At 38.7% G+C, this 21,242-nt stretch overlaps 1 protein-coding gene across 3 annotated transcripts in view; it reads right to left on the bottom strand.

Annotated features, from left to right (window-relative positions):
- Window positions 1-21,242, bottom strand: part of PLEKHA1 (pleckstrin homology domain containing A1) — an 80,943-nt gene that overhangs the window by 2,843 nt on the left and 56,858 nt on the right. Inside the window, exons 6-12 of one of the 3 annotated variants that reach the window (XM_024216983.3) lie at window positions 20,273-20,404; window positions 19,115-19,258; window positions 15,001-15,069; window positions 8,670-8,734; window positions 6,116-6,179; window positions 3,078-3,167; window positions 1,796-1,866 (exon numbers count right to left, since the gene is read on the bottom strand). In XM_024216983.3, the coding sequence (XP_024072751.1) occupies window positions 1,796-1,866; window positions 3,078-3,167; window positions 6,116-6,179; window positions 8,670-8,734; window positions 15,001-15,069; window positions 19,115-19,258; window positions 20,273-20,404 (635 nt within the window). The remainder of the gene's footprint in view (window positions 1-1,795; window positions 1,867-3,077; window positions 3,168-6,115; window positions 6,180-8,669; window positions 8,735-15,000; window positions 15,070-19,114; window positions 19,259-20,272; window positions 20,405-21,242) is intronic. The other 2 variants (XM_024216984.3, XM_024216982.3) reach the window with 2 other exon arrangements.

The raw sequence follows: 21,242 nt of genomic DNA, 5'->3' as shown, positions 1-21,242 counted from the left end.
TCTTCAATGTCATAGATGGAAAAACTAATTGCACGAGAAAAGTGTATTCAAATGATATTTGGTATACAAATATATATATATATATATATATATATATATTTTCACATACCAAAATCTGAAGCACTGTGGAACTCTCACTGCTCCCTCCCCTTAGGATATTCTGCTGAATCAAGTTAAAGCAGGTTACACTTCTGTTCACTGACAATCTATTTCCTATTTTTGTTCCATTTTATTCTACTGAGCCACAGAGCAAAATATGATGAATCAACTACTGTAAGAAGTTAAAGAATCCTTTTCTGGAATCTTAATTGTTGAAATCTTAGAAAATATTCTTAAAGTAATGCTTTTGAATCTCTTTTTTTAAACTGCAAGAGCAATATTGAAATAATTTATTTCTCAAAACAACTCAAGCTACTAATTGTACAGAAGTCATTTTCAAGTAAGTGTTTATTACGGATTCCTGCCATTCCATTGAATGACAATTTTAGAAGAGTCAAATTCAAGAAATAAATCTACCACTATTTAAATGCCTTCTTGCCAGAAAGGGGGCAAACTATCCTTATCTATTACATCATGATTCAGATAGGCTAGCACATACTTAGGCCTCTTTTGACTTTAACATATTTACTTTGATGTATCACCATAAGAGGTCTGTCAAAGAAAGAGATAGAGATGCTCTGTGTGAAGAATCTGAAAACATTTTCATATTAATTGTCAGTTTAATTTAGCATGGTATTGGATAGATTTAGAGACATAATTAAATTTGCAGTGTTGGTTTGGCCAAATCAACAATATTACCAATATATTAAATAGGTAACATTTATATTTTCAGAGCTATTATGCGTTTGTAGATACAATCTTAATAGGATATGTGTTAAGAACTTAATTTGTTGGCCTTTCACATTGTTTTTAGGAGCAATTCCAGGAAAAGTATTTTACGTTATTTTGTCATGTTTTTATGGTCAATAGCCTATTTGCCACACCACTTATTTCTAATAGCAAAAAATGTTTATAAAAACAGCAATTGTGCTATATGGTTCAGTGATTTATCTGGCATTTCTGTCTATTTTCATCATTAACCTCAGTTACACAAATGGGAAAACTGAATCATTATGCCAAGTTTTCTAATAAACTGTTTTTGTTCAGATTTTGCTACTCCCTCCTACCCCCGCCCCAATTATAAATTCCTAGTTTAAGACATTATGCTGCTTTACTTTTTAAAGCATTTTTTAAAATAACGTACAAGTTACAAGTTACAACCTCTTCAATATTTTGGATAATAATTTCATGCATACGAGTTTTAAAAGCCATGCAAATCAGGCTGCAATATTATCCTTCCAATTATTGCAGTTATAAGATGCTTGTGTATGTGCACGCATCTGTATTAGTTGGAGATAGCTTTTAATTTGTATTTTTGCTGTTACAAGGTGTCAAAGTTGTAAGGTAAAAAACGGAAATATGAACTCTCATGCAAATTAATCAAAGTTTTAATACTTTTCTCTTTAAACTGCATTTTATGTATTTTAGGGTAGTACGATTTGTACTTTGAATGTGAGAAATGACTTAGCATCATTTTTGCCATTACTAATTTAAAAAATCAAATTTATTTTAGAAATCAATAGGTAATACTTAACTGCAAACCTAATGAGTGGTGTGAAGTAGTTTATGAGTTAGTTTTCAATAATGGTAACTGAAAAAAGCAATGGGATTAAGAGTTAATTTTACATAGTGTATATTAGCATTTTAAATCCTAGCCCTCTCTTAAGAAGGCAAGTTTACATGAGAGCCCACATACGTGCTGCATTCACCAGTTCTTGATGTATACCTCTGTATACAAGGATTCGACAGCCTTCTGGCCTGCCGCATCTGGAACACAGTGCAAAGCTAAGATTAGAGTAACCTATACTTCAGGAACGGAATAGAGGGAGGAAAAAGAGAAAGTGTTGCCAATAGTTATAGCTAGGTTGCTTAGTCAGCCCCACCACAAAGCATACACACACTAACAAAATACCCATCTCCCTCTTTTCCTCTCCCCCAGAAAACATTTTTTAAACTGAGTCTATTTTGTGATAGCAACTTTTACTTAAAACATGAAGCAGCTATAAAATTACTAGCTGCAAATACTAGTGTTTAGATCAATTGATAGCAATCACACTAGCACACCATCAACATGTTTGTGCATTGAACAGCCAGATTTCAAAACTTAGATTTCCAATGTATTATGGGGGTAGATATAACTCAGTTTATTACAAAATATCACATAGAAAAAGTGAAAACCATACTTGCAGCATCTGAACTGTGAAGTATTCCAAGATAAATTTGGACATACTTGATGACACTGTGACACTATTACAATCTTTAGCATGAAATACAATAATTTAAAAAAAAAAAAATCTGAGCATTTCTAATGTAAGTCCTAATGAAAAGATATATACAGTATGAATGCTGCTATCCACATGCTTAACAACTGTTATGATTTAGGTCACAGTTTTACACACACAGTTCAGTAATGCTAGATGGTGTTCACACAGGGTCTCCAACAGCAAAACTTCTAATTCTCACAAGTTATTTGCAATCCCCCTCCGGCCCAAAACGCATTAAATTTGGAACCATAGCTGCTAACGTGACATATGGCCAATAGTCAATCCCGAGGATGTGCAAATTGAATACTCAAGATTTTTAATCAATCTTTTATATAATTTAATTGCAAAATTTAGTAATTAGCAAAAAATCTCGCAAGAATTAGCAGAGTTTCACCGTAGTTCTTCAGCTAGTAAAAGCTTAGTGATAAGAGCTCATACTGAACTCAGAAAAGTCTTCATACTCAGCACTTGCATTGTCTTTACATTTAAGACAATGCAATGCATACAAAGCTACATACAGATAACACTAAATGAGTACTCAATTAAAAATGCAAAATGTTTTATGCAAATTTAATATGCATGAAAGTTCATGCAAAGGAGATATGTTACTACTGGATTGGGCGAAAGGGAGATGAAGGAGGAACAAAACAGAATTTCTTGTACTAGATTGACACCTCCTAGAGACAGTATATTATCCACATCTCAAACACATACAGAAGCTGCTGATCTTCCCGGTCCCCGTTGTGCCACTATGGCCCCAGATATTGCTTTTATCCAGCTGTGCATGTCCTCCGGGCTGTCTGCCTAAAATCAAAAGAAAAATTTAAAACTAACATTAGATGGCTATTTAAGCTGGGTGAAGATGCTGTTTGTTTATATGGGTAGTCTGGGAATACAATGACCAGCCTAGCTTTCTTTCCCATTGGTAAGCAGGGGTAGGATTTTTCTAACTACCTATGACTTTTGAGCACAAGTGTGTGTGTGGTTTTCAGTGGGATTTATACTCCTAAATCACTCAGGCACTTGTAATAATCGTGGGTGGATTTCCACACCATATTTGTAATATTCCTCCAGGTTAATACTGTGACAACATTTCAATCAGAATTGGATTTACTTGTTGGTTTATTTTTTAAAGGTGACCATTGTAATTCTCACAGGATTTTCAGTGATGTATATAAAGGGGACTTGTCCAGTGCCACACCCTCATATTTCTCCTTCGCTGTTGCTGTTGTTTCCTATGAAACAGTAACTAAAGTGGTCGGGTGAGGGATCTGGTGAAATACTGCACAAAGTAACCGATATGATTTATTGCTGGTCAAATGCCACACACACACACACACACACACACACACACACACACACAGTGTGAGTGAGTAGGTTTTTTTTTTTTTTTTTAAGTTAGGGATCAGCCAAATTTACAGATAATGAAAATTGTTCATCTACCTTCTCAAAACACTATACAGAACACATGCCAATACATGTGTATTACACACACTTCACATGATACATAAAATAACTTGTGTTCTTACTTTGATTAAATTAACATAATATTTAAAAGAATCAATCACCTATCTCCTTACAATCACTATATTGGTGTGCACACACATGAACTAACTGAATATCTCAATCCACACACTATATGATAGGAAACAACTGGAATTGTTAAGAACAAGTACTATATTTTCCAGTTAACCACACTGGGACAAATCATTGCTTCTCAAACTCCACTGTCTCTCCTTATTGGAAAGGTATATATACACAGTATTTATAATTGTTTCTTTGCTTTTGTTTTCTGTCACTTGTTTTTAGTCACCGATGAACCAGTATGGATCGACAAAGTTGTCAATTTCTACTTTCGCTCAGGGCACATATGAATAGTTTAAAAATAAGGGTCTTTGGGAGGAGGGTAACTCAAACTGCCTATTTCCATACTTTCACATATATGGGGTTCTTTTAAATATACAGTAACCTTTAACTCTTAATTTCTTGGGTCTTAGCAGTTGAAAATTTTAAAAAAAAAAGTCTTGACAATATTTTAATTCTCAACACTAACTCTATCTTAAAGCTGTGTGTTTGGGATATAAACAAAAGATCCCCATTCATCAATATTTGCTTTCATGCGAACATTTCAAAATATATCTGACGTAGCAGATTTTGGTACACTTTCTTTGCAAGTATGCTGATTACATTAGACTAAAATGCTATATAAATAGCTGATGTAGTAATCTAAAATCAGCGCTCAATGATTCAACAAGGAGTCAAAATATGGCAGTAGTAGTGACTGAAGTAATATTACTGAAACAAGCACTGTACTAATTGCATTTTTGAGGTAGCTGGTCTAGGGCTTTCACTATTACCAGTAACGCGAAATATGTATTACAATTAAGATACTTAATTCATAGCAGCCCAATAATCACTGAATCATTTTAAAATGTGATGCCAGAATTAATATTCAGCAATAAACAAAAGCAAACCTTGCTAAAGCATGCAGTGGGCCGACAAGAACATATTAAAACCTTCTACCCAAATCAGTCATAAAATAGTGTCTGGGAACTTGCACACTGCAGCGAGACAAGATACCAAGTTAGGAGTTGTTCTTAGAGCTACACTAATTAATTAAAAACAATGAGGAGTACTTGTGGCACCTTAGAGACTAACAAATTATTTGGGTATAAGCTTCCATGGGCTAAAACCCACTTCATCAGATGCATGGAGTGGAAAATAGAATAGGCAGGTATATATACACAGTACATGAAAAGGTGGGAGTTGCCTTCCAAGTGGGGGGTCAGTGCTAACGAGACAATTCAATTAAAGTGGAAGTGGGCTATTCTCAACAGTAGAATACCTAGCGAGGAAAAGTCACTTTTGCAGTGGTAATGAGGCCAACGTAATCAGGGTGTCCCAAAAACTAATTTCCCCATACTCTTACTCACACCTTCTCAACTGCTTGAAATGGGCTACCCTGATACTGTAAATTTGGTGGGTTTTGTTTGATTTTTAAAACAAGTAAAACATGTATAGTTTTTTAAAATCACCCTGGTAAGGATATGTGAGCAAATTGTTTTGTGCATGTACTATTAAGTCTTCAGTAAGATATGGCAAGAATCATTGAAGTATTTTCTGGTTGTGAAAGCACCACATACAGCCAACAAGTCAAAGTATGGTACATTCAAAGTGAAAGTTCATTTTTTAGACAGATATTACAAACAAAGGCTACTGGAGCTGCACGGTAGTAGTTCACATTCATCAGTTAAGGTTACTAGTTTGAATCTTTGACCATTCATCTCCTAGATCTCTGTAGTTTAAATCCACAGTGAATTGTAAAACTAATTTTCTATAAATAAAAATGTAATCATTTAATTAATAGTACAAATTTTGTAAGTGTATTGACCTGGCACTATAGAATTTAAATAACTTTATGCCAAATGTCAACTCAAAAAGTATTTAAATTAATAAAGGAGAGACTGTTTAGGACTTTCATAAATTTCAACAATCAATCATTCTTGCTTGCAAATCTGACATTTCCCATATGGATTTCAGAACAAAACCTACACTAACATGACAAGACAGTTGGCGCTATTGTAAGATCTGAAATACTAAAGTATTTTACAACCAATGTATGTGCAACTGAGAGGAAGACTGCAGACTTTACTTTCTCAAGAAAATCAAGTATTTAAACAGTTTTAACAGTAAAGTATTCATGCTTAATTTTCTTGCAGAATGATCTGGTGTTACCCAGAGTGAAAGGTTACCTGTACATAAAAGGTTCGAGAAGTTGTTACAATTTCAAAGAGATTGTCTCTCATCATTATATCACTGGAAAGACAAAAAACAAATACTTAATAGCAATTTAGATTTTTAAACTGCTCTACTTAAAAACAATGTTATACCTAGAAAATCAGAGTATGCAGAACTCTATATCCGTCACCCTTCAAATTAAAAACTTTTATCTTTCCTGATGAGTTGCTAGTCACTATCAATTATATGACTGATTGTGATGGGATGTATCAACCTTGCATTAGCCCAGCAAGGGTTAATCACTCACTATGGGTTCAGGAGGCTATGCCTCCTGTTCCACTCTAGGTACCTTTTCCAGCTTCTAGGCAGCCAGGCCCTTCTCCTTCAACAAGCAGAGGGAGACTGTCCCTCTGCCCCTGGCTTCCCTGCCTTTATAGGGCCAGCTGAGTGTTTGGGGTGTGGCCCCAACTGCAGCCACTTCCCCCAATCAGCTCAGCCTAAAAGCTGCTTTCTCCAGCCACAGCCCCCTCCCAGGGCTGTTTTTAACCCCTCTGGACTGGAGCGGGGTGATCACCCCGCTACAGCTACAAATAACCAGAGACAGTCTGAATAGTTTGGTTCTGTCAATGTAATAAAATAAGGATCTGGAGACATCCAGAGTCTGACGCTTCTTCTATTCTCAGCACTACCTGTTCCTTGTGAAACAATGTAGGGTGGCTCAGCCATGAGTGCTTGAAGCTCTCTAATCCTTCTAGTTGAGGTGACAGCAACCAGAAAGGGTGAGGGTGATCTGGTGTAAAGAGCATACTGAAAGAGGTTCAAAGATGGGCTCCCTAAGATTCAGGATGACAATATCGAGATCCTATGCCAGAACAGGGTCCCTAATGGAGCTGAGGCCCAGTTTGACATGAGCAATTAACTTCTGGAATGAGGCCTCATTTCTTGTAGGATAAAATTAGGGAGGTAAACATATCATGAGGCTGAAAACAGAACATTTGTGCGAAATAAGCGAACAGGTCAGTAAGCTAGAAAGACAGAATGTCTGAGCCCGCTAAGATAAGAGGGAGAACACCCAGGGAACCATTTACTAACAACTGGTAAGAGAAGTTCGGAATGTAGAAATGATGTAAAGATCAGCTTGAGCATGATGTACATGGATTGGTTTCTGAAAAGTAACCAAGCCAATCATGAAGCATATGATGCGATAATGTGTAAGTGTATATAAAGGAAGAGGTTTTCTGTGCAACTTTGGATGTATAGTGTGACCTATACCCATGACCTATGTTTGAGTCTGATCAACTCAAGTGTAGTTTTGCTGTATGCCAAATAAAATAACCCGAGTGATGAAATGTGAAGTCGAACTGAGCGTTTTGGATTCCAGAGAACTGGATGAAGTCTTCTCCCACAACTGGACACAGTGTTCTGGATAAGCAGAGTTGAAAAAGTCTTGCAGGGAATCCCAATATGCCTTACTGGCAGGTAAGCATGTAACAGGCTCTTGAGGAAACTGGATACAGTTGAGTCAGAGAAGCTAAAGCATGACTATACTGGAGGATAACAAGTCAAGACTGTCGTAAGGTGGACACTGATGGAGCTGAACAACAGGCTACTTTTAAATGCAGCAAGTAGTAAAGGATCTTTGGTAACAGAAACTGCAATGCGTCTAGATTGTGTTGGGAATCTCCTCCATTTTGAGGCATAAATCTTTCATAGATGTCTTCCATTCTGTAGAAGAAAATCTCCTGAATCTGCAAGGAGCAGTCTCTTTCAGTGGTACTCCACCTGCCAACATCCATGCAGTCAGGAACAGAGACTCTGCTGTCTGCCACGAGTGGTAAGAAGGAACTGAGGCAGGGTCGCATTTATGCCATCACAAGGGAGCACAAGGAGGCACAGGGCACAAGCATGACCCTGACACACACTGCTATTCAAAAAGACTCCAATCTCATGTGCATGAGGTGCAAGCACATCTACAGCAGAATCTTCACCAACACATACCCGAAGTAGAAATTTCAGTTTCATCCTCACTTCAAAATATACTGAAGTTAGTGGTTTAATTGTTTCCTTGATTTTGTCATTTATGGTTCATTCTGACCTCAACTCACTGCTGGGGATCATGCAGTGCAAGCCTCAATATCAAAATCTCATGCTATACATCATAAATTGCACCGTTTAGATACAACAGGGTACTTAACCACAAAGCTATCTGTTGTCCCTAAATACACCAACTATCACACATGTATCTAGATTAACTAATTGGAATTAAGCAACAAGTCTTTTGGCTGATCCTACATTCTAGCCCGGGGTCCTCAAACTGGGGGTTGGGACCCCTCAGGGGGTTGCGAGCTGTCAACCTCCACCCCAAACCCTGCTTTGCCTCCAGCATTTATAATGGTGTTAAATATATTAAAAAGTGTTTTTAATTTATAAGGGGGGGGGGTCGCACTCAGAGGCTTGCTATGTGAAAGGGGTCACCAGTAAAAAAGTTTGAGAGCTCCTGTTCTAGCCCAACAAAACTGTTTACTGTGATACTTCAGATATTTTGCATCAATGGTTAATTTTTCTCACCTTTGCTTACATTCCTGAACTTTATGGACCTCTTTAAGAGGTATGATCCGGAGAGGTTCCTTTTCCTGCAAAAAAGGAAAAAGGTTTCAGTGGATTAATTTCTTTCAAGATTCAAATAATCAGGATTTTGTTACTCAGGACAGATTAGCAATAACAGAGAGATACAGGGAGACTTCCAAGGCAGCGATTCATTATTGCTTGCTCCAGCTAAAACTTTGTTCGCTCTCATAAGCATTGAGCTCCTTTGCAAATTCTAGGGCATGAAAGCATTATGAATCTTTTTTTTTTTTTTTAATTATTTGGAACTTTGTGTAGCTACCCATTATACTCAACTGGATAAGGTCCAAGAGGATCTCCATGATTTAAGCCACCTCTTTCTTTCCAAAGCACGGCACAGTAATCATAGAATCAGAATTGTAGGACCGGAAGGGACCTCGAGAGGTCATCTAGTCCAGTCCCCTGCACTCATGGCAGGACTAAATACAATCTAGACCATCCCTGAAACGTGTTTGTTTAGCATGCTATTAAAAATCTCCAATGATGGAGATTCTATAACCTCCCCAAGCAATTTATTCCAGTGCTTAACTACCCGGACAGTTAGGAAGTTTCTCCTAATGTACAACCTAATCCACCCTTGCTGCAATTTAAACCCATTGCTTCTTGTCCTATCCTCACAGGTTAAGGAGAACAATTTTTCTCTCTCCTCATTATAACAACATTTTATGTACCTGAAAACTGTTATGTCCCCCCTCAGTCTTCTCTTCTCCAGACTAAACAAACCCAATCTTACCTCAGAGGTCATGTTTTCTAGACCTCTTTCCTAGACTTTTTTTTTCCTCTGTTCTCTGGACTCTCTCCAATTTGACAACATCTTTCTGGAAATGTGGCAGCCAGAACTGGACAAGATACTCCAGTTGAGGCCTAATCAACGTGGAGTAGAACGGAAAAGAATTACTTCTCATGTCTTGCTTACAACACTCCTGCAAATACATCCCAGAATGATGTTCATGTTTTTTGCAACAGTGTTACACTGTTGACTCATACTGAGGTTGTGATCCACTATGAACCCCGCATCCTTTTCTGCAGTACTCCTTCCTAGCTGTCATTTCTCATTTTGTATGTGTGCAACAGATTGTTGTTTCCTAAGTGGAGTACTTTGCATTTGTCCTTATTGAATTTCATCTTATTTACTTCAGTCCATTTCTCCAATATATGTAGGTCTGTTTCCTGAACATTTAAATAAACCTCAGCACTGGCCTTTCAACTTCCAGTTTCATGTGCCACCATGTGGCTGTTGGAGGGAATAGGAAAGTTTCTCTCTGCTTACCTGAAATTTTATTTTTAAATACTAAGGTTACTTATAGGTATTTCTGACAACTTGCAGCTTCAAGGAAGAACAAGACCTGTCTCTTGGCAGCAGGGGAATGCCTTACCTCCTGAAGTTACCTTCAGTGAGAAATTGCACAGCCAGGATGATTCAAATCTACTTTCCCTAAATTATAGATTGTTAACTATACTTTGAGGAAAAGCACAATGATTTCTCCTACAGAGAATAGTAAATTCCATTTAATAACAAAACACCCAAATCCTGGGATGCTAATTTCCATTCCTTCTCTGTTCAGGATGATCCATTTGTCTACAGAGGGCCGGATCGGTTAACCTCAAAGAAAGGAAATTTTCAAGTAGCACAGACAAGTTCTCTTATTCTTTGTGCTAAGGCCCACAGATCCATTACAACGGAAATTTCATAGAAATGTGCCTCCACAGTGGGTGGGAAGCAGGATCTTCCGTTAAATATTGGCATCTGAAACAAATAAAATATCTCCTCCATCTTCCCCTGGGCACTAAGGCATGGAGAAGATTTCTACTTTTTCACAATCAACCTGTGGAACTCGTTGCCAGAGGCTGTTGTTAAGGCCAAGACTATAAACAGGCTTCAAAAAAGAACTAGATAAGTTCACAGAGGATAGGTCCATCAATTGCTATTGGCCAGGATGGGCAGGAATGGTGTCCCTAGCCTCTCTTCGCCAGAAGCTGGGAATGAGTGACAGGGAATGGATCACTTGTTGATTCCCTCTGGGGAACCTGGCACTGGGCACTATCAGAAGACAAGATTCTAGGCTAAATGGACCTTTGGTCTGACCCAGTATGGCTGTTCTTATGTTCTTACCAAAATAAAGAAAATGGCATTGGCTATGACTGGATGACCAATATGTGCAAAATGTGGTGGACTTGCATATTAATGGCTGTGTGGCAGTCTAGTTGACTGCAATACAGTACTACTCTACCCTGAGAAAAAGTCAGTGCTCCTAAACACTGGACTTTGATGCTTAATCAAAAGAGGAATATTTCTTGAATTTACTCAGTGAATGAATGCTATGAGAGTTGTGAGGAACCACATACCTGAATTAAAAATATAATACTGGTCTGTTAGAGAAAGCTCCCAACTTCAAAGCTCATCTGAATGTAGATAGTGGCCATTGGAAGCCCTACTCTAATGGATATGAAGTCTGGCACCTCCCTTCAAGGGGTCAATCAGGGTAGTGTTGTAAGGAGCAGAGTGGGATTCAAAGGTCATGCTTAATGATCGTCCCGGCTGGAATAAGGTTGATGTCCCCTAATGAAGCATTTAATGTTGGGCCTTGTACAAAACTTCCTTTTCATGAACATGCTGAGAATATTATACTACAGTGCCTTGACATTTTGCTTGGACACATACTTACAAATTCATAATAAAGCCCTCCAAGAAGAACTCATGGCTATGCTTCACTGTTTTAAAATGGTAGTTAAACTGTGGACTTTGCCCCAGACAGTAGAATATATTGTATTTGTTTACTTTTGTTTTGGGATCCATGAGAGCAATAATCACTTATTTACTGTTTGTATTAACCACAGTGCCTACGAGCCCTCATCATGGACCAGAACCCCCTTGAGCGAGGCATGATACATACAGAAGAAAAAGACAGTCCCTGCCCCAACGAGCTTACGCTTCTTCCAAGGGTTTATTTTAAACATCTTTGGTCCTGGATGGAGGACTGATTTTGCAATAGCAGATCTTTATGAGAGCTGAAGATGCCACTTGTTTTCCTTTATGGACATCATCATGTTAATCTTCGGAGATGAAACCTAGCACTTGATTGTATTCAATGTCAGCCCAGGCCTATGATTGACTTTTCTGGCACCATGCATCTGTCCTGAATCCAAGATACTTCAGGAACCATTTCAATGTGTTTACTTCAGCTTTCTCTGTGTACATAATCCTTATCTCTTCCCAGATAATTTTTCTGATAAGTGAAGTTCCTTCTTCCGTAATGCCAATATTATTGCTGCCATGATCCTGGAGACACACCCTGGCAGCACATGTAATTTCAAAAGGTAATGACTGACTACGGGAAGAGAAAAAGGCTACCAGACAGCTGCAAAACATAAAAGAATTGTCTGAAGATGGTAAAATGGAAATTCTTTGAAGCCAAGCCTCCCATAGAAACTTACTTAGGCGTTTCATGCAGGGCCCTGCTCTGTTTGTCCCCAATCCTCTGAGGCTAGAAATAGAAATGAGGAGCAGGTTGTAATGTGCCGATCTGAAGTAGATGGATGATTTAATTCAGGTCATGGTTTTTCCATGAGTTACTCAGACTGGGAATAGGACAAAGATATTCATGCAATTCTTGTACAACTCCATGAGTACCTGCTTTGGGTATAGGGAAGTTACTTACCTTATTGTGGAGTTCTTTGAGATGCATGGTCCACATCTATATTCCACTGTGAAGTATAAGTGTATGCCATGCAAGCCGTCTCCAGTGTTCCACCCGTGTCCCTGCACCAAAGATATAAGGGGTCGGGCAGATCGACTACCTCTCCAGTTCCATCTCTACCATGAATCTTGTCATATTCCAAAGCAGAGGGAAATACAGATAGGGACCACACATCTCAAAGAACTCCAGTTAAAATAAGATAAGTAACACTTCCCTTTCTTCTTCCAGTGCTGGTCCCTCTGTTTTATTTCACCACGGGTGACTGACAAGCAATACTAAGAGGAGGAGGAGGATGCAAAGCTCCATGTATTATAGCTGCTTGTAGAACCACTGTCCCGAAGGATGAGTCAGCAGAGGAGCCTTGAACCAAGGCATAATCTCATGAATGTACGGATGGAACGCCATGTAGCTGCCCTGCAAATATCAAGCAGAGGCACCTCTTGAAGTGATGCTATTGAGGCTCCCGGTGTACAGGGAGCCCTTACCCCGTGCGGAGGAAGAAGTTGTGCCAACTGACAGTAGATCCACTTAGACTTTCTGAGAGAATATAGTTTGTACTTATACTTGTTTTATGGCAATAACGATGAACAGTCTGGATGAGTTTCTGATTTGTTTCATTCTCTGCAGGTAAAATGCCAATGCTCATCTCATGCAGAGGGAATGAAGTCGCCTCTCCTCAACAGAGACATTGGGCCATACACAGTAGCACTGTTTTTGAAAGCATGTGGGGGCCCTTAGGGTGTCATAACAGTTCACTGTTTCTTTTTGATTAATCTGATGCCAGAGAGTTTTTATGCGAAAAAGAAAAGGGGCTTAGGTACCTGCCTGAACTTGGCTGCCTGTGAAGGGCCTGTAGAGTGACAAAACCACTCTTACAGGTAAATATCTCCCCCAGTTAGAAATGCTAAGTTCCTGCTCACCAGGGAAAATACCCACATTTATGTCTGGTAGGGATCCCAGTCTGATGATGGAAACAACAGTCTGATACTGTCCTAGACTATTAGGTGTGACAGGAAGACCCAAACCTCCTTCATTACACCTTCCCAGGATGAATGAAGGATATATTGCTATAAGTTTGTCAAGGAAGGCTGCAGACCTCCTCAGCATAGTTTCACAATATTCTGTACATCTCTGCCTGAAGGAGTCTATACTTCTAACCTAAGTTAGAAGACACCCAAGCCCTGAGCCCCCTCCCACATGCCGAACCCCCTCGGCCCCACCCCCGCTACATTAATTTTGGTAGGTGCACCAATATGAAGGTGATGTGTCACCGGGGGGGCAGAGGGTTCTGTGTGCTCCCCTCACCTGCAGGCACCGCCCCCGCAGCTCCCATTGGCCAAGAACGGGGAACCGTGGCCAATGGGAGCTTCGGGGGTGGTACCCACAGGCAAGGAAGCGTGCAGCAGAGCCGCCTGCCCAACCCCATCCCCAGGAGCCACTGCCGGACATGCTGGCCACTTCCAGAAGCGGCGCGGGACCAGAGCAGACAGGGAACCTTCCTTAGCCCCTCTGCATGCCGCTGTCACCCCAGAGCCGCTCGAGGTAAACGGCGCTGGGCCAGAGCCCGCACCCCGAACCCTTCCTGCATCCTGCACCCCAACCCCCTGCCCTGAGCCCCCTAACTCCCTGCCCTGAGCTCCCTGCCGCACCCCTCCCGCACCCCAACCCCCTGCTGAGTCCCCTCCTGCACCCCATGCCCCTCCTTCACCCCAATCCCTTGTCCTGAGGCCCTTCCTGCACACCGCACCCCCTCCTACACCCTGCACTCGCTCCCGCACCCCAACCCCCTGCCCCAGCCCTACATTCATGGCCCTGCATACAATTTCCCCACCCAGGTGTGGCCATCAGGCCAAAAAGTTTGCTCATCCCTGTTCTAGACAGTACTCTGCTACTAGCACAATTTAAAGACCAGCCAACAGAACTTAAAAATTCATATGTTTCGAAATTGGCCAATATGTACTAATTACTACTATTATTTCAAATCTTTATTCAGTTAGATGTTTGTATGCAAACAGGATGTTTGTTTCTTAGCTGCATACCTCTGAATTTGCTATTGACAAAGGCCATGTGAAAGCGGGAGAGGAAGCCAGGAGGAACTGTGCAGCTATCCAGGGAAGCATAAATACAGCATTGTGCTTCTTTTAACATTTGCTTGGACTCTCTATTTGACAATCAGCATTTCTTAAGACAATCATTTATACTCAAGTGAGCATCCACCAAGCATGAGAGGAGCAAAATACTGATGCAAAATGAGTGGCAACTGTTGTGCACATTTAGAAGTTCATTCTATTCATTATTATTCCTTACTGGAAATCAATCCTCCATAACACCGTATCAGTCTCCAGAGCAGCAGATTGCGAGGTCAGAGAATTAACTTCCAAAGGGAAATCATTAATAGATGAGCTATTTTCATAAAAAAATTACTGAAAATATAGAACAGAATTACAGAAAGTTACAAAAGCAGCACAGCACTTTTTCAGACACCCAAGTAGATCATTAAGAAACCTTCAGTGTGTATTTTTGAAATTTACTTCCAGACATCTTTTGAAAGCAATATAACACATTTGGGAACATACCTGTTCAGATTTGAAATAGCCTATTGTATTTTCATCTAACTGAAAGTATCTTCTCTTCCAGTTCTTCATCTATTAAAGGAAAAAAAGAAAATATTGTAATCCAAGCAATACACGATTCCCTTTAATTTTCACTCAGTCTAGCTAGGTTTTTTGAAAAATACATCAGTAAACTATTAGCAGTTATATGAAAGCTGCATTTTCCAATTTTTATTTTTGTAATTACTTTTAGCAATTCCTACTAAAAAGCTATTGGATATTTCTTAAACTGCCACGATTCTATTTCCAATTATTCCTATTCATACGAATCTTGTTTCCTACATTCATTACTCTATATTATTTTAAAACCACATATCCTGCTCTCCAAAGTCTAAGATTTAATTTCGCAAGAATTACACTTGGAAAGATTTGAAGTTACAGGTTTTCTTAAGGATCACAGTGTGGCAAAGTCTGTGAAATCCGCAGTATGGTACTCCAATAACTCAGCATTCTGTAGAAAGTGGTAAAAAATGTTTAGATCCTTCTTTGGAAACTAGAGAGAACAGAAAGAAGGTATCTGGGGAAAATTTAGGAAATCCTATACAGGACACATTACCACTGGTTACGTGAGGTCCATATTCCTTGATTTAGGGAATCTGTACCAAAAGTGCTGTGGACAATTCTGAAATATGCCCTTTGTCTCTGACATTCTACATGCAGCTAGCATGGATCAAACGCATACTTTATTCACTTCATACACATCAAATGACCTGGAATAACAAATGGGATTAAAGTGATAGGATTACTTGAATGGAAAACTGGGATAAGGGTAAACGGAGTGAGACAAAATATAGAAAGACATGAAGAGCTCTGTGTAAGATTGAAAGCTTCTCTTGGTGAAAGAGACAAGTTGGTCCATTACAAGGTATTACTTCACCCACCTTGTCTCTAATATCCTGGGACCAATATGGCTACAACAACATTGCAAATATGAATAGGTTAGAAATATACCTTATTCTGTTCAGTACAGAGAAATATAAAGAAAACTAGGGACAAAGAATATGCCACCAGTCAATTATGAAGACAATAAGCAGGAAAGTACATTGGACAGTGGTAGAGAAGAAAGGATATACTTCTATTACATAGTGCTTCAACTGAGTAAAAAAGAACTAATACATTTGCATATAAACTGATATCAGAAAGTAAAATGTTTAATATAACTACGGGTTTATATATACACCCTTCCACAAATAATGTGATAATGGCTTAATATATTTTTTTACTTAGACTGCTTAAACAATATCACCTCATATTTTAATAATTTTGCCAGTACTCATGTACTACAAAGGCAATTTAGCCATGAATTTATGCAGCCTATAAGTCAGCAAATTTTCACTGTTATTGTAAGTTGCACACCTAATATTGACTGTGTTGTACATACAGTTCACTGAATACTTTTCACATTACATCAGTCTAAAGTATAGAGTATTTCTGCTTTATGTCAGAATTCTTACACATCTCAGATTAGAAAATCAGTTTTGTACATGGTGTTTGAGAAACAAGATAATGTAAATACTAACATAATGCGCGCGCGCACACACACACACACACGCAAAGTTTTCACGCAACTGTAACTGACATTCTGATTTGAGTCTAACCATGCAACTTAAGCATCATTTTAACTTATTTTTGTGTGGCATTTCTTTGGTGTCCTTCTAAAATAAAAAGGAGGAACAAGTTCATAAGAACAGCCATACTTGGTCAGACCAATGGTCCAGTCTAGTTCACTATCCTGTCTCCTACAGTGGCCAATACCAGAGTTTCAGAGGGAGTGTACAGAACAGGGTAGTTGGAGTGATTCAACCCTGTCTTTTCCTCCCAGCTTCTGTCAGTCAGAGATTTAGGGTTGCCCTGAGCATGGGGTTACATCCATAACCATCTTGTTTAATAGGCATTGATGGCCCTATCCTCCATGAACTTATCTAATTCCTTTTTGAACCAAATTACACTTTTGGCCATCACACTCTTCCATGGCAATGAGTTCCACAGGTTCCTCTTGTTTGTATTCGACCTATTGCCTATTCTTTACGTTGGGTGACCCCTAGTTTTTGTATTGTGGGAAAATAACACTTCTCTATTCACTTTTTCCACATCTTTCATATTTTTATAGACCTCTATCATATCCCCCCTTAGTCATCTCTTTTCTAAGTTGAACAGCCCTAATCTTTTCAGTCTCTCTTCGAATGAAAGTCATTCCATACCCTTGGTCATCTTCATTGCCCTTCTATGAATCTTATTTTTTATCCCTTTCCTAATAGTCCCCAACATTGTTAGCTTTTTTAAGCACTGCTGCACACTGAGCTGAAGTTTTCTGAGAACTACCCATGGTAACTCCAGGATCCCTTTCCTGAGTGGTAACAGCTAATTTAGAACCCATCATTATATACATGTAGCTGGGATTATTTTTCGCAACATGCATTACTTCGCACTTATCAACGCAGAATTTCATCTGCCATTTTGTTGCCCAATCACCCAGTCTTGTGAGATCCCTTTATAACCCTTCACAGTCAGCTTTGGACTTAACTATATTGAATAATGTCGTATCATATGCAAACTTTGCCACTTCACTCCCTTTTCTGATCATAAATGAAGACATTCAACAGTACAGGTCCCAATACAGATCTTTGGGGGATTCTGCTGTTCACTCACCTCTCTCCATTGTGAAAACTGCCCATTTATTCCTACCCTTCGCTTCCTATCTTTTAACCACTTACCGATCCATGAGAGACCTTCCTTCTCATCCCATGACAACTTAGTGTCTGTAAGAGCCTTTGGTGAGGGGCCTTCTCCAAGACTTTCTGAAAATCCAAGTACTCTACTTCAACTGGGTCATCCTTGTCTACACGTCTGTTCATACCCTCAAAGAATTCTAATAGGTTGGTGAGGCATGGCTTCCCTTTACAAAAGCTGTGTTAAACACGATTTGTTAGGGAAGAGTTATCTATGTGTCTGATAATTTTGTTCTTTGCTATAGTTTCTTCCAATTTGCCTGGAACTCAAGTTAGACTCACCGCCTGTAATCATTAGAACCGCCTCTAGAGTCCTTTTTAAAAATCAGCATTAGCTACTTTCCAGTCATCTGGTACAGAGACTTGTTTCTGAAATGGGTTATATACTACAGTTAGTAGAGCTGAAATTTCATATTTGAGTTCCATCAGAACTCTTGGGTGAATATCATCTGCTCCTGGTGACTTAATGTTTAATTTATCAATTGGTTCTAAAACATCTTCTATTGACACATCAATGTGGGACACTATTTCAGATCTGTCAACCATAAAGGATAACTCTGATATGGGTATTTCCCCTACATCCTCTGCAGTTAAGATTGACAGAAAGAATCCATTTACTTTTTCTGCAATGGTCTTGTCTTCCTTAAGTGTTCTTTAACAGCTTGGCCATCTAGCGGCCCCACTGCCTGTTTGGCAGACTTTCTGCTTCTGATGATAAAAAAAGTTTCATGCTCCCAGACTTCAATGTTGTGAGTTTGCAGAGCTTTGAATATAGCACATGCTAAATCCCTTAATCTCGAACTGTTTGGCTAGATACCGATCTCCTGCACATTTTTGGAATTGCACAATTTCTCTTCTAAACCACATAGAACACCTAAAAACTTTCCCTAACCACTTCACCCTTTATAAATCCTGCACACAGTAAACTCTTGCTTCAGTCCAGATACCTTCTGTACACCTTTCATTACAAAAAGATAACTGCACATGCTCATGCCAAAGAGCATCCCTTAATTACACACTTAGCCTAAAACCCATATCCAGGAATGTTTTCCTGTCCAAAAGGTCTCAAATTTTAGCCTAATACAAAAACATGTGAAAGCACCAAAACCCCCACAAAAGTTGAGAGAATACCAATACAGAGATAAAACACATACTACTACTAGTACTGAAGAACACCCATTTGATAAAATTCTAATTCTAACTACCCTCAATATTTTAACAACTTTAGTGTTATTTGGTAAAAACCAAAAATCAGTATCAATTGATCTCAGTATAATACGGAAAGTAACTAATAACTTTTGGGCTTCTGTTCTTCACAAGAGGAATGCATTATTCTCCAAATCACTTACCACAGCGCCTTGTTTAACACAATAGCCAGCTTTGATAACAGCATTGTCTGGGGGAGGTTTAGCAGTAAAGTAAGGAAGGTGGCTTTGTGACCGTTTCAAGTAATTTCTGTCACCTCCTTCCCCACATTCATTTAATTCTTCTTTCTAGAATGAAGCAGAGAAAGGTTCAGGATGTTCAGCGTTTGCTCTAAAGCCCAGTGATCTAAAAACAGAAAATGAAAGTGTATTTGGTTCCCTAAATTTGGTATTTGGTCCACCCTGTGCCCACAAACCCTATCTGATTTGTTTAGAAGCATCAAATACTTGACACTGCAGTATAGCAGTAATATCAATGTGACAATTATCTACATAAGGCCTGCTGGAGTACTCCAGGCACTCCTCAAAACTACACAGTCTGAAAACAGATTATAAACATATTATAACAGATAAAGCAATTAAAAATAGTATGTTGAAGACCTAAGAAACAAAATCTTTACTCCTTTTAAAAAAAGTTAATCCATGGAGTGACTTTGTTGAGGAGTAGAGCAGTCTAGATAATTCCAAAACTATGATTAGGGCCAGTCATGCAAGTCTTCAGAACAACCAATCCCCCAATGTGACTCAAGAGGATAAAATAGTACACAGGGTGTCAAACTCAGTAGAATTACTGTGTATCTACTTTTAGATAAAACCATTACTAACTTTTTATTTTAAATCAGGTTTCTAGCACACCATTTATAAAAATCTTGGCTTTCTGAGCCAAATCAGTATCTTTCCTTTCTCCATTGCAAAATGCAAAAACAAGTATACCAGTTAACTTCAGTAATCAACTAACTTGAACAACTTTGACATTGTCAATGCCAGAAACTCATTTCACGCCAAGAAATTCAAACTCATATAGAGGGTCTAATTCTTGGAAGTAAAAAAGTCAACACTTAAAAGTATAATCTTTCATACAGTCACAGAAAAGTAAAACGGTCGAAGTGACACCTAGATACCATATCAGATAAATATTTAAAAAGCAAGCTTATGAGAGTATGAGTCTTCTGGATGAGGATGGATGGGGTTGACAAATTTATTATTGATAAAATAAATGTATGTCACAGTATCCTGACAAGACAGACACATAGCACAACTCTTCCACTAACAACATTTCCTTACTTGTTATGAAGCTATTACCTGAGTAGGTGTAATGATGGGAACACCACCAACAATTTCTGTTCTGTAAGACACTTGTTTCTTTCCACCCGGATTTTCAACTTGGCGATTTGGGTTATCAGGTTGACACAGCAGATCAGACTGCTTTGGTACCTGAAAAGTTAGACATGATGAATAATTTCATGTTTTCCTCTGTCTTAAGACTAAAAATAGAGCTGGTAGTCCCCATGCTCAGGTACCTAAAAAGCCTCAGTTATTATTCAAGCACTCACATTCGGTCTCCAGAAGGATTTCTACATCTAGTTTTTAATTCTAAAGAAATATCTCAATAGGTAACTGTTTGCAACAGATTTGTGTTAGACATAAGAAGAAAACTGATCTGTGGTTAAGACACTTTACTGTGACTCAGGAGATCGGGGTTCACTTTCCAGCTCTGCCACAAACTCCCTGCCTAATCTTCAGCAAGTCAGTTTCTCTGTGCCACAATTTCTCATCTGTAAAGTAGAAATAGTTTCTCCCACCTTGACATTAGTCTCTTTGGGGCTAGGATTCTTACTACATATCTCAACAATGCTTAGTACAATGGGGCCACAAACCTATTTGGTCACTAGGTACTACTGTAATGCAAAGAGTTACTATTCATACAAAGCTATAGTGTCGATGTTTGACAAATGTCTTTGCTGCTTGATGCAGCATTCTCACCCAAAATGTAATGCTTAGCATGAAGATATTTAATTACTATGAAACAATATGAACTTAACTGAAACTTTGCTTTAAGTTTAATATCTGGAGCAAGTTGAAAAAGTTATCCATACTGTTCAAACTGCTTTATATAATGACAAGATACAGATTTTTACTTCAGGGCTAAAGAATGCAATGGTTAATAATCATTAACGTGGAACTTTGGGGAGAGGGTGTACAAATTGCAAGATGAGTTTGACAACAGGATCCAAAGATTAGTATTTCACTGCAATTTAAGACACATTAAGAA

The sequence above is a fragment of the Terrapene carolina genome, unplaced genomic scaffold (assembly GCF_002925995.2).
Source record: "Terrapene carolina triunguis isolate 2854851 unplaced genomic scaffold, T_m_triunguis-2.0 Scaffold95, whole genome shotgun sequence".
NCBI classification, from domain to species: domain Eukaryota; kingdom Metazoa; phylum Chordata; order Testudines; family Emydidae; genus Terrapene; species Terrapene triunguis.
This window is presented reverse-complemented; position numbering and strand designations above follow the sequence as displayed.